The 14,527-nt window shown below is 44.1% G+C and overlaps 1 protein-coding gene across 1 annotated transcript in view; it reads right to left on the reverse strand.

Moving 5' to 3' along the window:
- KIF25 (kinesin family member 25) overlaps nucleotides 1-14,527 on the reverse strand; it is a 64,397-nt gene that overhangs the window by 39,314 nt on the left and 10,556 nt on the right. Inside the window, exon 3 of the mRNA XM_018557696.1 lies at nucleotides 10,722-10,796. Within this exon, the coding sequence (XP_018413198.1) occupies nucleotides 10,722-10,796 (75 nt within the window). The remainder of the gene's footprint in view (nucleotides 1-10,721; nucleotides 10,797-14,527) is intronic.

A 14,527-nucleotide genomic window follows, 5' to 3' on the forward strand; every position in this document is an offset into this window, starting at 1 on the left:
CAGAGAGAAGGGGAGGCCCGCCACTCGCAGCTACTCATGCTGCCCGCGACGCCGGCGCCGTCTTCACCGCTGCCGCGCGCAGTGTCTTTTGCGGCAGCGGTCAAGAATAGAAGATGGACTTATTACACAGGTGGCAACCTATCACGGTAGCATGGGCTTGAATTCACTGGGCTATTGAGAGCGACCCATTCTTTCACAAACGTTTGCAGAAGCAGTCTGCGTGCCTAGGTGCTTGATGATTTTATACACCTGTGGCCATGGAGGTGATTGGAACAGCTGAATCCAATGAATTGACAATACTTTTGGCAATATAGTGTATGTTCCAGGGGCTCATCTTAAGGTGCCCATACACCTTACGATTATCGGACGATAATCGTATGCGATCGACTTTTCGTCCGATAATCGTATGTGTGCATTGCAGTGTCCGACCGACAATACTGTACAATCGTACGACTTTTGACGGTCAAGCATGTTTGAAAACTTTGCTAGATCGTACGATTGTCGTAAGGTTGCTGGCGTTTCCGTCCGTCAAAAGTCGTACGATGTACACTGCGCTTGCGCTAACGAAAATACGGCAAATCAATTACCGCATTTCGTCCAGGTGCTTTTGGTTAATTACGGCTAAATGATTCTTGCGATCATCGGGGCAGAATGGGGCTGCCGTACGAAAATCGTACGACTATTCAATCATCGGACGAAAAGTTTCGTCCGATAATCGTAAGGTGTATGGGCACCTTTATTCAACTCAGCCTTCCTCCTCTGATGTTCACTTCTTCACCTTAAACTGGTTCTTCTAAGTGTACCTTCTCATTACATAGTAAACTTTGGCACGTTTCACACAGCTCCTCTGCTATAACTTTATTATTTATTTGGTGGAAAGGCTTTACCTACCAGTGCCACTTTCACATACTTAAGCCCTCATTCACACTGAGCATTGTGTAGCACTTTTTCTGCTCAGAAAACCCCCCCCCCCAAAAAAAATTCCCATTCATTTCTATGACGATGTTCACATCTGAGCGTCATGTTGATTGTAGCAAAATGCCCGTCACTTAAATAAAGTACATCTTTTTGGCAGATTATGCACTTCTTGGCCCCATAGACTTCAATGGAATTGCTCAGAAATGCATGTTTGCTGTGTTTGAGTGTTCTTGCATATTTTTAGGCACATCTGTCCATTCACATCAATGTGCCACAATCAATGTGCCACATGATGCAAAAAATGTGCTACACAAAACGCGTTGAAAAAGTGCATATTTCATGTCACTCAGGTGTGCATGCAGGCTTATGCTTATCTAAAATGGCTAGTATCATGGCTGTCATGATGATCCAATAGTTTCTATAACTTATGAATTACTCACGGGGAATAAGTAGCTTGTAATTTTTTTATGCTTAATGCCTGTTCTGGGTCACTGATTCTAAAAGCATTAAAACCAAAGAAAGCCAGGCAACCAGCTTGGTAAAACGAGGTTATATTACTTTCAGTACAGGTTCTCTTTCACAACAATTTTTTTGTGCTGCTGCTGCAGATATGCGTGTTGATAGGCAACTTCCCTAATGCTTCAGACAATAATGTGCTTTCTCAGTAACACTGCTACATGTCTTCCTACGTAATGGATTTTTCTAAAAGCTTTGCTGCTCTAAAAAAAAAAATGACAGCAATCAAGAATAAAATACTTTTTATTCACTTGACAGCAGGCGTGGGAGGTTAATTATCTCATTGACAGAGCCACTGAAACTCATTGTTACAGGACTAAAACTTCAAATGTTAAACTGTAATCTATTGTTAAGGTAACCTAATATAGTGAACAATTAAATCAGCCCCCAAATGCAATAATTGTGACTGTTCCTATGAAAAATTAAAAAATATACATTACCAGTGCAACCAGAAAACAGCAAACGCTGTTCTGCAATACTTATATTAGGGGTCTGTGTCTTCTTACACAACCATTAGAACTGGCACAGGTAGGGCAGATACAGGGGAGACTGTCAGGGCATGCGATTTAGGGATCTTTCATATATTATGAATTCAATAATAGTGTGAACTTCATGGTGTGAATGTGATCTATGAAAAGTCTGGGTCTAGGTATCTACACAAATCAATCTGGATCAAATTCCAGCTCCTTAATTAATAAATGCAGGGCTGCTGCTAGTTTTCCTATGTAGTACATATTTTTTTACTGGCAACTTCAAATATTGTAGAATATCCTATTACAAACTAATACAATAAATATTTTAACTGAATACATGGTACATAAAAATTAACCACAGCAAGTAAACAGCTTTACAGATAAAAATCTAAACAATGGGCATGGCTAAATAGTCATGGCTTAATGGCTGAGGCTAAAGCATAAAAATCTTTAAGCATCAGGGTTTTAAGCTCATAATGCAATGATGGCAGAAACATGACCCTCTTTTATGATTTAACCAATTAACCACTTCAAGACCAGGTGTTTAGACCCCCTTCCTGGCCAGGCCATTTTTCAGTGTTCAGCGCTGCAGTACTTTGACTGACGTTTATTCCGTCATGCAACGCTGTACTGAAATAAATTTTATACCATTTTTTAGGGACAGATAGAGCTTTATTTTGGTGGTATTTAAACACCACTGGGGTTTTTATTTTTTATTATAATTAGTAAAAATTACAGAAATGTTTTTTTTTTAAAAGTTTTTTTTTACATTATGTTAGGAAACATTTATTATTAACCAGTTTTTTGGTAAAATATAAAAGATCGGGTCACGTCGGGTAAATAGACACCAAACATGTCAAGCTTTAAAATTGCGCGCACCCGCGAAATCGCAGAAAACTACCATACCCAAAATTGGCCATATGCGACACTTTAAAAGCTTTTACCGCTCATCAGTTTAGTGTTATCAGTGATTAATGGCCCTAGACTTATTGCTCTCACTCGGACGCTTGCGGCAATATGTAACATGTGCGGCGTAATGGGCGCAATCGTCTTTTTTGCACGTATGCGCCCCCGATGCATGTTTGCATGCGTGTATGTATGGGTGGGGACTTTAAAAAATGTTTTTGTTTTTTTTATTCTTTTTTATGTGTAACTTTAAATTTGGGGGGGGAACTTAAATTTTTTTTTCCACTAAACTTTATTGCTATCACATACGGGGGCTAATAAAACCCCCCTATGTGATAGCAAAATATGTGACAGGTCCTCTTTATGGAGAGATCAGGGGTCTCCAAGACCCCTAATGGCACCTAGGACCCCCCAAAAGAAGCTGATGAAGCACAGATCTGCTCCATCAGCTTCTTTCCAGCTTCTGAAGCTGGAGAGTGACACAAGAATGCGGAAGTGATGTATTATACAACACTTCCGCATTCTTGCAGAGGAGAGGGGACCGGAGGGAGCTCGTGTACCGAGCTCTTTCTGATCCCCTGTGACACAGCCGACATGCTGATCCCGGGCTCGCACCGGGGCACAGCGGAGCCCAGGATCAGCGGGACAACGGCAGGATGGGGGGGGCACCGATCGGCACCCCATACACGTGATCCACCGGCTCTAAAGCCGGCAGATCGCTTGTATGGTATCAGGCATCGCTGCCTGTTTTTAAAAAACGGCGTGTCTGAGCGGACGTCTAAAGACGCCCACTCAGATCTAGAGAGCTCCGGGCCAGACGTTTTTCTACTACGGCCGGCCCGGAGGCAGTTAAAAACAGACACTGAGCATGATACAAAAGACTCTACAGTATATGCTGCCACAGCAGCTTGCCTGCTTGATGTTATTTGGGCCTTGGTATGTTCCTTTGTTTTTCCCTCTTGTTTTGACTCTAGTTAATGTAGTCCCTAGCTTGACATTCTTTGCTTCACCCAGTTAGTTTTACTTTCCACTGCAGAGAGACAGTTAAAGAAAGTCTTCTTACACTTGAAAAGACTGGGAAAAAAACATACATGTTTACAATGCGCTTGTAGTCCCCATCTACAATGCGCTTGTAGTCCTCATCACATTTTGTGAAGTGGCTACTAGAAATTTAGTGATTGCCAGAGCTGTAGACTGTCGCCATTTGTGACTGTTGCCATTTATCTGGTTATTTATAGGTGTCCTGACATTGATTGTATCTGCCTGGGTAAAGTGTGACTCTACGGTAGTGTGGGACAGCCAATGGGGGACAATGTGAGTGTGTTAGCAAGTAAGTGTAAGTGGGTTTCTCTCAACCCACGCTGCATGCTGAGACAGTGTTTATATACCCGAGGGATTTGCCATGTGTTCAGTCTTGTGCCAGCCATGGATTAGTCCAGGTTGGAGTGCTGTCCAGCCACCCCCCATCCTAGGCCTGAGGATGCTGGAGTGTGGGAAGTGTTTCACTAGGCCACAATTATGGAAGAGGCCTGTGCTGTTGCTAGAGGAGGAGAAACAGGGAAGCTGATGGCTGTTGGAGGTACCCGGAACATAGTGAACCTCAGGAGTGAGTCTGGTGTCTCTCCTGTTAAGGATCTGTGCTCATCACTGCTCATCTACTACTCAAATTCCTATTCGCTGTACTACAAATGGATCTACACTGAGATGCCAAAAAGAGTCTGGAGTCTATGTCTGTACTACCCAGGATGTCTAGGATCCCTATACCCTCTCAACTCAGGTGTGAAGATGATAATAAAAGTAATTCAGCAGTATACTTCTGGAGTGAATATCAGCTTTGTGGGCACTAGAAGAGGGCAGTTAAATGCTAATGAGGCGGCTGAAGGCCAAAACCTTCTGGTGGCTCCTTTGGGGGTGAGCGCTACACACTTATCTAAATTAAGGCCTTGTTCACACCTGGGCGTTTTTCATAAGCGCGTCACACGCGCGTTTTCTTCCCGGCGTTTGGCGCGTTTTCATTAGCGTTTTTAGCGCGTTTTTGTATTTTAGAAACGCGCGACGCACGCACGTTTTGGAGCCTTTTGGAGCGACAACAGAGGTATCCAATGAAGAAGAATTCCTGTTTTTCCACAAGCGTCCAATGAAAAAGACTTCCTGAGATGCAGCATTTCCCGTTCCTTTATGCAAAAGACCGTGTGGTGTGTGGATTATCTTTTGCAGAGAGCAGTTTTGATTGATTTGTGACATTATGGAGCTGACCAGACGTAGAAGGACTGCAGCAGTCGTTGCAGCACTGCGGAGAAGGAGGGACAGTAGGCGAAGATTCTGGATCCATCCGGTAATAGCCAACCGTGAGGAAAGAGGCCAATTTTGGGCTATGTTTCAGACCCTACGTGGACATGAGGAGAAGTTCTTCAACTACACCCGCATGTCCATAAAGAGGTTAGTACATAAACAATAGTGCTTATTGTTGTTCTGTCCCATACTATGCATGTTACATAAGACTACATTCATGACATAGTAATTGCAATGGACGTGACTTGCCTCCGCATTTCAGTACATGGAATGAGGAATGACAGCTGCTCCGCATGAATGTAGCGGTATGGGGCACTGGCAGCCGCGCCACTGCGATATTCCCGCTCCTTTCTTCGGTGGCGTTCCATTTTTTTTTAAGAATATCAACTGTGGAAACCAAATGTAAACATGAAACTGAGGGGGAGGTGTCATGGCAGATGCAAGCGATTCAGTCTTGATTCCCCTCCAAAAAATTAAACATCATTTTCCCTTGATCTGGTGCCAATAAAATATATTTAATTTGAATTACAATACTGCACGCATGTGACATTAAAATACTGCACGCATGGGACATTAAAATACTGCACGCATGGGACATTAAAATACTGCACGCATGGGACATTAAAATACTGCACGCATGTCACATTAAAATACTGCAGGCATGGGACATTAAAATACTGCAGGCATGGGACATTAAAATACTGCACGCATGTCACATTAAAATACTGCCTGCATGGGAAATAAAAAAAACTGCACGCATGTGACATTAAAAAACTGCACGCATGGGACATAACAATACTGCACGCATGTCACATTAAAATACTGCACGCATGGGGCATTAAAATACTGCACGCATGGGACATAAAAATACTGCTCGAATGGGACATAAAAAAACTGCACGCATGGGACATAACAATACTGCACGCGTGGGACATTAAAATACTGCACGCATGTCACATTAAAATACTGCATGCATGGGACATAAATACACTGTACACATGTCACAAGAAAAAAATGCGCACATGTCAGTACACACTGCATGCATTCTGCATGAAAACATAGCAGACATGCACGCATGTTACACGGAAATAATGAACACAAGTCTATGCAAACAATGCACGCATGACGCATAACAACAGTGCATGCATTCTGCAAGAAAATATTCAACACATAAAAACATTGCTAATGTACCTTTTGATTCCTTTGCTTGCTTTGGGAAGGTTTCCCAATCCGGCCACGTAGCTTGTGCGATGTCCAGCCATGCACGTTGCCTGATGCGTCTGTTTTTGTAATTTGAATGACGCATGTCATATAGACATGGCCTTCCCTGCACCAGCCGTATGAAGGCCTCAGAATCTAGCAGGCCTACTGTTGCTGTATCCTCCATCTTGTCTTCTGCAACAGCTCTCTGCAAGATGGGTGTGGTCTGTAGCCATGTGCGGAACACGCGTTCTATGCGCGATTTCTGCGACCAAAAACGCTCAAACACTCATTTCGCCTGTTCCCGTTGAAGTCTATGGGCGCGAACGTGCTACAAAACGGCCCAATACGCCGCAAAGAAGCTCCTGGACCTTTTCAGGCGTGGGCTGTTTTGTAGCGCGGTAGGGACGGGCGGAAATACGGACAGGTGGGAACGAGACCATTGACTACAATGCTATTTAGATTTTTGACCGTTTTGTAGAGCGTTCGTCGAGCGTAGGACGCGCTACAAAACGGTCAGGTGTGAACAAGGCCTAAAGCTGCTTCTGGATTCTGCCAAGTCAGCCGGTGACCACGCTGTCTGCACAAAAAGGGTCCTAGGGGGTATGTAATTACATATATTGGCATGTGAAACGGAACAATAAGGCAGATTTCTAAAGTCATCTACACACTACACACTTTGCTGTATATGCTGTGGAGTTTTCTTGCCATAGAGGAAAAAAACTAAGCTGTACAGACCCATAGTTTCATCACCATCAGGTTCATCAAAATGGAGAGTTCTTTTTTATTTTCAGGCCCTAGACAAAGTCTAGGGTAATTGCATAAAACTAAAAGATAATTATGAAGCAAACAACGAAAAAAGGAAATTACTGGCAATATATCTGATCTGTGGAATTCAATGCATGCTGCTGATTAAATGTAATAATGTATGTAATAAGGCAAAGCAACGAAGCAGTGCACTTGCAAAGCTTAAAAGAACCTATGAAAGTTATAAAAGACTGTCTCAAAACTATGCTTATCTTTTATGAAGTTGTAGCGCCCATCACCTTTTGTGATGTGACTACCATGCATTTAGTGATGTGCCACGGCTGTAGACAGCCTGGCTGGATTTGTAGAAGCAGTTACATGGTTAATTCCCAGGTGTCTAACCTTGTCTGTACCCCCCTGGGCGGAGTGAGACTCTGTCATATTGGGGGACAGCCAATAGGAGACGCTGTGATATGTGTACAGTACAGCAGCCAGTCACTGGGCTTCTTGCAGCCAGTGGTGTCTGCTGACAAAGTGTACATATATGGGTGGTAGCTGCCATATGCTCTCTCTCTCGCCTGGACCAGCCATGGATTAGGGCTGGGTCCTGTTCAGCCTGCCCCCAGGCTAGGCCGAGGTCTGGGGGTGGGAATTGGCTGAGCTGCTGAAGGAGAGGTTTCCATGGAGGCTTACTGTCAGGAAAATGCCTGAAAGATGGAAGAACCAGGACCAGTGACCTTGAAGTGCCTTGGATTTGGATGGACTTCAGAGTGGGGTCAGTGTTCTTTCATGGATTGTGGAGATGTATTCCCTTGAAGATAAAATCCGGAGAGTCTGGAGCTCAGGAGGCCTGTACACCTAGACCCTATACCCTCTCTCCCAGAGTATGTTCAATAAACTGTTCAAGTAGCATCATAATCCTGAAGTGGACATCAATTTATGGGCGGTTAGTGCTAATGTGTGCAGCTGAAAAAATCAACCCCTAGACTGACTAGATGAGGACCGGGCAATCAGCGGCTCCCTGCAGGGAGTTATTGCTACAAAGTACTAACACAAATTAGTCTATTCAATAGCTAAATAGCTTTACTACTCTTAAAGCGGAAGTTAAGTGGTCTTAGAGAAAAAAGCCCTCTGAAGTTTTTCACCATAATGTGTGAGTATATTAGCACGTTATGGCCGACTTACCTTGTAAAGTAATCCCCTCCAGCTCTGCACTGTCTATCTTTAGCCGGGTTCAGCTGATTCTTTGAGGTTCAGTGTCTTCAGCCTCTTGATTGGCTGGGCCGGCATAATATAACTACTTAGCATGCGCATGGAAGTTACGTCATTTTGACACAGCACCTTGCTGAGCCTGTGCACTGAGCTGAGCATACAAGGCTCAGATCAAATATCAAAGTGTTTCCATGGGGACACCCAAAGAAAACTCAGGATGTATACTGTTTTACCAAAGCAGTCATTGATTTGCCACTTCAGAGTTCTTCAGTATGTTTAATATAAAATACTGGTCTTCTCACTACAGACATGTGCTGGCTCAGCATAAACTGCAGCAACAGTTTCTCCTAACAATGAGTGTGTCACTTCATGCATTAAAGATAGAGGGGAGTTAATTTCATACATTAAATGCAATTAAATAGTTAATGATAGCGAGGAGATGCCTGTACCGGAGGACTCAAAGTGTGTAGTGATGTGATAATTACTTTGCCTGTTTATTTACTTAGTGCATCTACTGACCTGTGATGCAGTGCAATGTAATATAATCATGGTTGCTGTGCCCTCTGCACTTTGTAATGAGGTCATCAAGTGTGAACAAGGCATTACTGGGTAAGCCCAATAGGAGAGCGCATGGACAGAGAGATAGGGGAAAATGGATCTTTATTGATAGGGCAGACAGACTGTACATTAATGTAGCATCCCCCATTTTTTTGCATTGGTGCATGTCACCACTGGCAGTTGCAAGCTACCCAGGTCGTTCATCTTTATTTGACTATCCTCTACCTGTTGAAAATGGAAAAATAGTTTTTAAAAATGTGCTTTCCATGGACTTCTATGGGGTATTAATTGCTCTCAAATTGCAAACTTTTTAACACATTCACAGAACCCACCCACAAATCAAGCCCAAGCAGATTCACTGCAACATTTAAAAAAAAATGTATATTAGTTATGTGAACATGCAACACTGCAAATAGTAGCTTAATTCATTTGCAGCCAACATGCGGAGCTCTATGCTCCATTGTGCATGCTGTACAGGTTTACACTTGTGTCAGCGATTGTAAATGACATATTCATCCAGCAGGTGGAATCTAACATTAGTTCATGTGTGGCTGAAAAAAGGCCTTTCTGGAAATGTCTATGAAGTGCGAGTGAAAGACCCTCAAATGAATGATCAAATTATCAGACAGATAAAAAAGATATAGTTAATATTTTTCAGTGAATTAGTTAAGGCATTGCTATTAAAGTTGGACATTTCTAGTGCCTCTAGTGTTTCTTCTTGTATGTCCCAATCTCAGCGTTCCCACAAAATCCCCTTGTCAGTAGTGAGTGACCCCAAAACAAATTAGACAATTCTTACAGTATATATTTTATAACATTTTTAGTAAGTCAATGATTGAAATTACATTAGGCTTTTCTGGTTTACTCACTAAAAAAGATGGCTGCCCAAATCTCACAAATCCCAGCATTACCAGTCCAGAAGTGAGTGACTGACCCTCAAATAAATTACGCCATACTTATTGTGCCCCAGGATATAGTTTGTTAATTTTTAGTCAGTCAATTTTTGAGATTACTTTAGGCTTTTCAGGTTTACTTACTAGAGATGATGTCCACCATTTGCCACGCCATGTGTCTCTTTCTTCCTGGACAACCATCCAACACAACCAACCATCGCAGCAGCACATTCTCCTGAGGTCTCAGGGCACGCCTGAGTGGGCTGGTCCTTATTTGGGTTCAGGAGGGTGCTGATGGGAGGAGGAGGTCAGGTGGTCTGATGTTGGATAGTTTGGTAGTTATGTCATAGCCCAGCAATGCAGGTACAGCAAAAGATAGAGGGTTGGTCACAATCAAGTGGCAGCAGTCAATAAGGTACATGTAACATTTAATGAAGTTACTCAGCACAGACTGCTCATTGACAGAAATTATATCACTGGGTACACTGGGAGGTTGGATTGGGGCACAGTGGTTAGGGGAGGGGGTGGGGATGGAGGACAGGTGCAATGGTGAAAGCAGGGTGGGGAGCAATTGTGTAGGTGCAGTATGAATGGAAATGTATCAGCAATTGTGCTACAGCATATTTGGATAAGGCAAAAATAATGGACAAAATTGTGCATGGGCAGGAGCATCTTTGGGCAAAAGACAAAACAGTGTAATAGCAAATCATTTAATTGTTGCTACTGCTCATGTGTGCGTTTACTCCATCAAGTCTAAAAATGTTTTTTGTGTAGCCTCACCAATGTTACCTCAGACTAAAGATACAGATAGTATTTTCCACTGCTATGCTTGCACAATTTATTGCTACCATTATTGCAACCCAAAATTTTAAACACCATTTATGATTCTTCCATGCATACACCTTTTATCCAGAGACAGCACAGCACAGGTGTGATGTTTAAATTACCTAGCCAAATGGTAACAGACCTATATAAATATTTGATTGGTTTACAAAAATTTTCTTACCCATCTAATACGGATGTAATAAGGGGTCGCACTTCTTCAAATACTGTACTTTGAGATGCCTGTGGCTTGAACACTCTGCAGGAAAAAAAATATTTCTCAGTGTTACTAAGCAAGGTGAATTTAGGGGTGTAAGGGGCTTACAGATCATTGGTAAAAGACTAAGCTATGTAAACACTTTGTGTGCAAAATTGCTAAAAATGCTTGACTACGACACATCTAGTGGAATTGCTAAGGAGAATGAGCAGCACAGCGCATGCACTTAGAGCACCCTGAAGTCTCCTGGGATACTGACATCATGCATCCCAGGTGGCTTTGGGTGCTCTATGGAGTATACAACGTTGTGCAGGCTAATGGGACGTAATTCCCGACTAGGGCAGAATCCCAGAAGTGCCTGAGAGGAGTTCTAACCTTTCCCCATTCTATTCAAAACAAATTTTTTTAGGTATGGATTAGGGCTGCGGAAATTAACGATTCATTTCTCGATTAATCGTTAAAATTTTTGATCGATTAAACTTCTTTTGATCAAAAATGAAAACTTACCTCTCCGCCGGCTTCCGGGTCTTACGGGAGTCCGCCGGAGATCCGGTGACGTCACGGACATCGACGTCACCGGACTCCTCCCCCTTCGTTAGCCGACGGAGCCACTTGGGCCGGTGTTCTAACGAATGCACATTATTAAGTATAAGTTGCGGGTGTGTTACTTGCCATATGGTTAAAAGCAGTGGGGCACTGAAATACACTGCAGCTGTTTAAATTGATCACTTTTTAGGTTGAATCACATAAGGTAGGGCATAGATTAGAAGCGCGGATATACACATATATAAAGTAGTTTTTTTTTACATAGGAAAAAGATTTGCTTAAAGCTTTCCATTTTTATTAACTACCTTATTTTAACACCAGTGATTTCATCACTGAATCTCTGTGCTTCTCTGTGCAAAGCAGGCAGATCATGGCTGGTGGGAGGGGCTGGCAGGGTGCTGTACATAGCTTCATAGAAACCCCACAGCACCCTGCTTCAGTACTCCTCTCATGAACCCTCAGCTTGAGAATCTTACAGTGTGCAGTGAAATCGGACTAATTTTAGTCGTCAGGCCATCCTTAAAGAAGCTGAAACTTGGGCGTCATTGAATCTTCCAACAGGACAATGATCCCAAGTATACCTCAAATTCCACCAAGGCATGATTGCAGAAGAAGTCCTGGAAGATTCTACAGTGGCCATCACAGTCACCTGACTTGAACCTCATAGAAAATCTCTGGTGTGGTGGGATTAAAAAGAAAGCGCTTGCAGCATGCAAACCCAAGAATATTAGTGAACTGGAGGCCATTGCTCATGAATGGGCTAAAAATTTTCAGGAACACTGCCAGAAACTGGTGTTTGGCTGTGCATTTCGTTTGCAGCAGGTCATAACAACAAAAGGGTGCTACTAAAGATGCTTGCAAAGAAGGAGTTGAATCATTTTAATACTGCAGAAGTCATTAAAAGTTGCATTCTCGGTCCTGGTGATGGCCGGGTGAAGCCGCACTTCACTGGAGTTTTGCTACCCCAAAGTCTTACAGAAGCCCGTTTCCACCCACTACCACCACTACTTACCCTCTTCATTATGTCCAAGAAGAACAAGAAGTCAGGCCGGACCTCTTGTCGATCAAGCCGCCTGTGTCACGCTTCTTCACGCTGAAAACTACTTCTTTGGCATCTCCGGGGCCCAGGAGCATGGCGCCGTCTCCGACTGGCTCCACACGATCCCCGGGTGATCTCATCATACCTCTCTCAGGCATGCTGCAGCAGCAGTCTCCCTCCTCACCCTCCTCTTCACCTCCGTCCTCGCCTTCCAAAGGTCCCAACCTGGCGGGGGACCTAACACAGGACACAATGGAATGGCACACTGATGACGGCAGGGAGATGCGGAGCGGGAACAACTTGAGGCCAGGGGCCGCGCCGTTCCAGCACGAAGCCTTGGCTCTTCTGGCGGCCCGGCTCACAAGACAAGATTGGCTGCAGTTCTCCTCACAACTGCAACAGCTTCTCCGGTCTGTACTCCATGAGGTGAGAGTTTCCATCTTTGCTCTCTCTAACCAAGTTGACTCTAATGCTACTTCACCTGCTGCCCTTGAAAACCGCGTGACACAACTGGAGTCAGCCAAAGCCAGCCATGATCAGTGCCTGATTGACCTGGTGTTCCAACAGGATGACCTGGCAAACAGCAGTAGACGCAATAACCTCAGACTGTGAGGTATCCCGGAATCCATTTCCAACGCGGAGCTACGACTTACTGTTAAATCCATTCTGAACCAGATCCTTGACAGAGAACCTTTGGCGGACTTGGAGCTCGATTGAGTCCACCGCGTCCAACGGGTATGCATTGACACTGTCACGCCATGAGATAACCTCTGTAGGATCCATTTCTATTCTGTCAAAGAGATGATTCTACGAAAAGCGTGGGAATCTGGTCCGTTTTACTTTGACGGTGCATCGATTCAAATCCTTCACGATTTGTCTAGATGCACTCTGCAGGAGAAGATAGTTTCTGCAGGAGCCTCTAATCGATGGGGCTAGCCATTTCATGTAATTATCCGGAAAATGCATCCTCGTTCCTGCTACATGCTCCTAGGCAACTTTCAGATCTCTTCGTCTTCCTGGACTCCAAACCGGTCTCCGTTCTGGACTGGACAGCACCTACATTGCGTCAGTGGGGCCCATCGTCCTCATCCGCCACTCGGAGACCACGATCTACACTACCCAGAAGGCTCCAGGTTTCCACCTTGTCAGCCAACCCTTTATTCCCTGAACCGTGAGCTACTTATTCCCAGAGTTGGGCCTACCCGTACCCGTGCACTGCTGACTCTACCAGCTTGCACCCGGATGCAGTTGGCTGTGTGTCCCAAATTTAGCCTAACAGTCTGTACTTTAATGATCTGATCTTTTAGTACAACACGGTATTGTTGTGGTCTGGGCTAACTGACGGGAGTGTGGGGTGTGGGCTTTCTGACGGGAGTGTGGGATAACTCTACATGTTTGCTGGTTATCCTGGTTCCTGTCGGTCAACAACCTCTCAATGCTGTGGTGGGGAGCCCGGGATGCCCAGTACCCCCACCACTGGACCCAGGCTGAGGATTTCATAGCTAAGACTTAGTGTATTTTGTACTGCCATCGGGATGCGATTCTTATAGGTTGCTTCCACCGCGGTCCGTTTTCCTTAACATGAATACTCAACCTCTAACCTTTGTTTATAATTGTTCTTTATCTAGTGGTTCAGTTCGTGCCTCATTAATCTGTTTTAATCATACACTACAGAATTATTGTTGACCTGGGCTGACTGACGGGAATGCGGGGTGAAGAGTTTGGTGTGTTACTTCGTATGCCTACTCGCAGGTCGTCCTGCTGTCCTCCGACAGTCGTCATGCCCGTACTGCTGTTGGACTTCCACGGGACCCTGCGCTCCCAACACTCGGCCCAGGATGGCGGGGCAGATGTTTGGTCCGAATGTGCGCTATGCTGCCACTGAAATGTACGTTTTTCTAAAGTGGCCTTAATGCCTGCTATTTAACCTCAACTGTTTTTTGTTTTCTTTTTTGTATTAAAGGTGTAATGTAATAATCGTTATAACTTGGGGTGTGTCAGGAAGTCTCCGATTGGCCACTGCTAGACTCAACCCCGACGTAGGTTTCCTTCCTCCCTGCTGAACTCGGCTGGCGGGTCCTAACGGGGAGTGAAGGAGTGACCAGTTTTTTGGTCGCAAGTTAATAGTGTGATTTTGAGTTCTTTTGCATTCTTTTCCTTCTTCCTCTTTTCTTATTCTTCTTTTCTC

This window comes from Nanorana parkeri, unplaced genomic scaffold (assembly GCF_000935625.1).
Source record: "Nanorana parkeri isolate BGI_ZX_2015 unplaced genomic scaffold, ASM93562v1 scaffold296, whole genome shotgun sequence".
Classification (NCBI taxonomy): Eukaryota; Metazoa; Chordata; class Amphibia; order Anura; family Dicroglossidae; genus Nanorana; species Nanorana parkeri.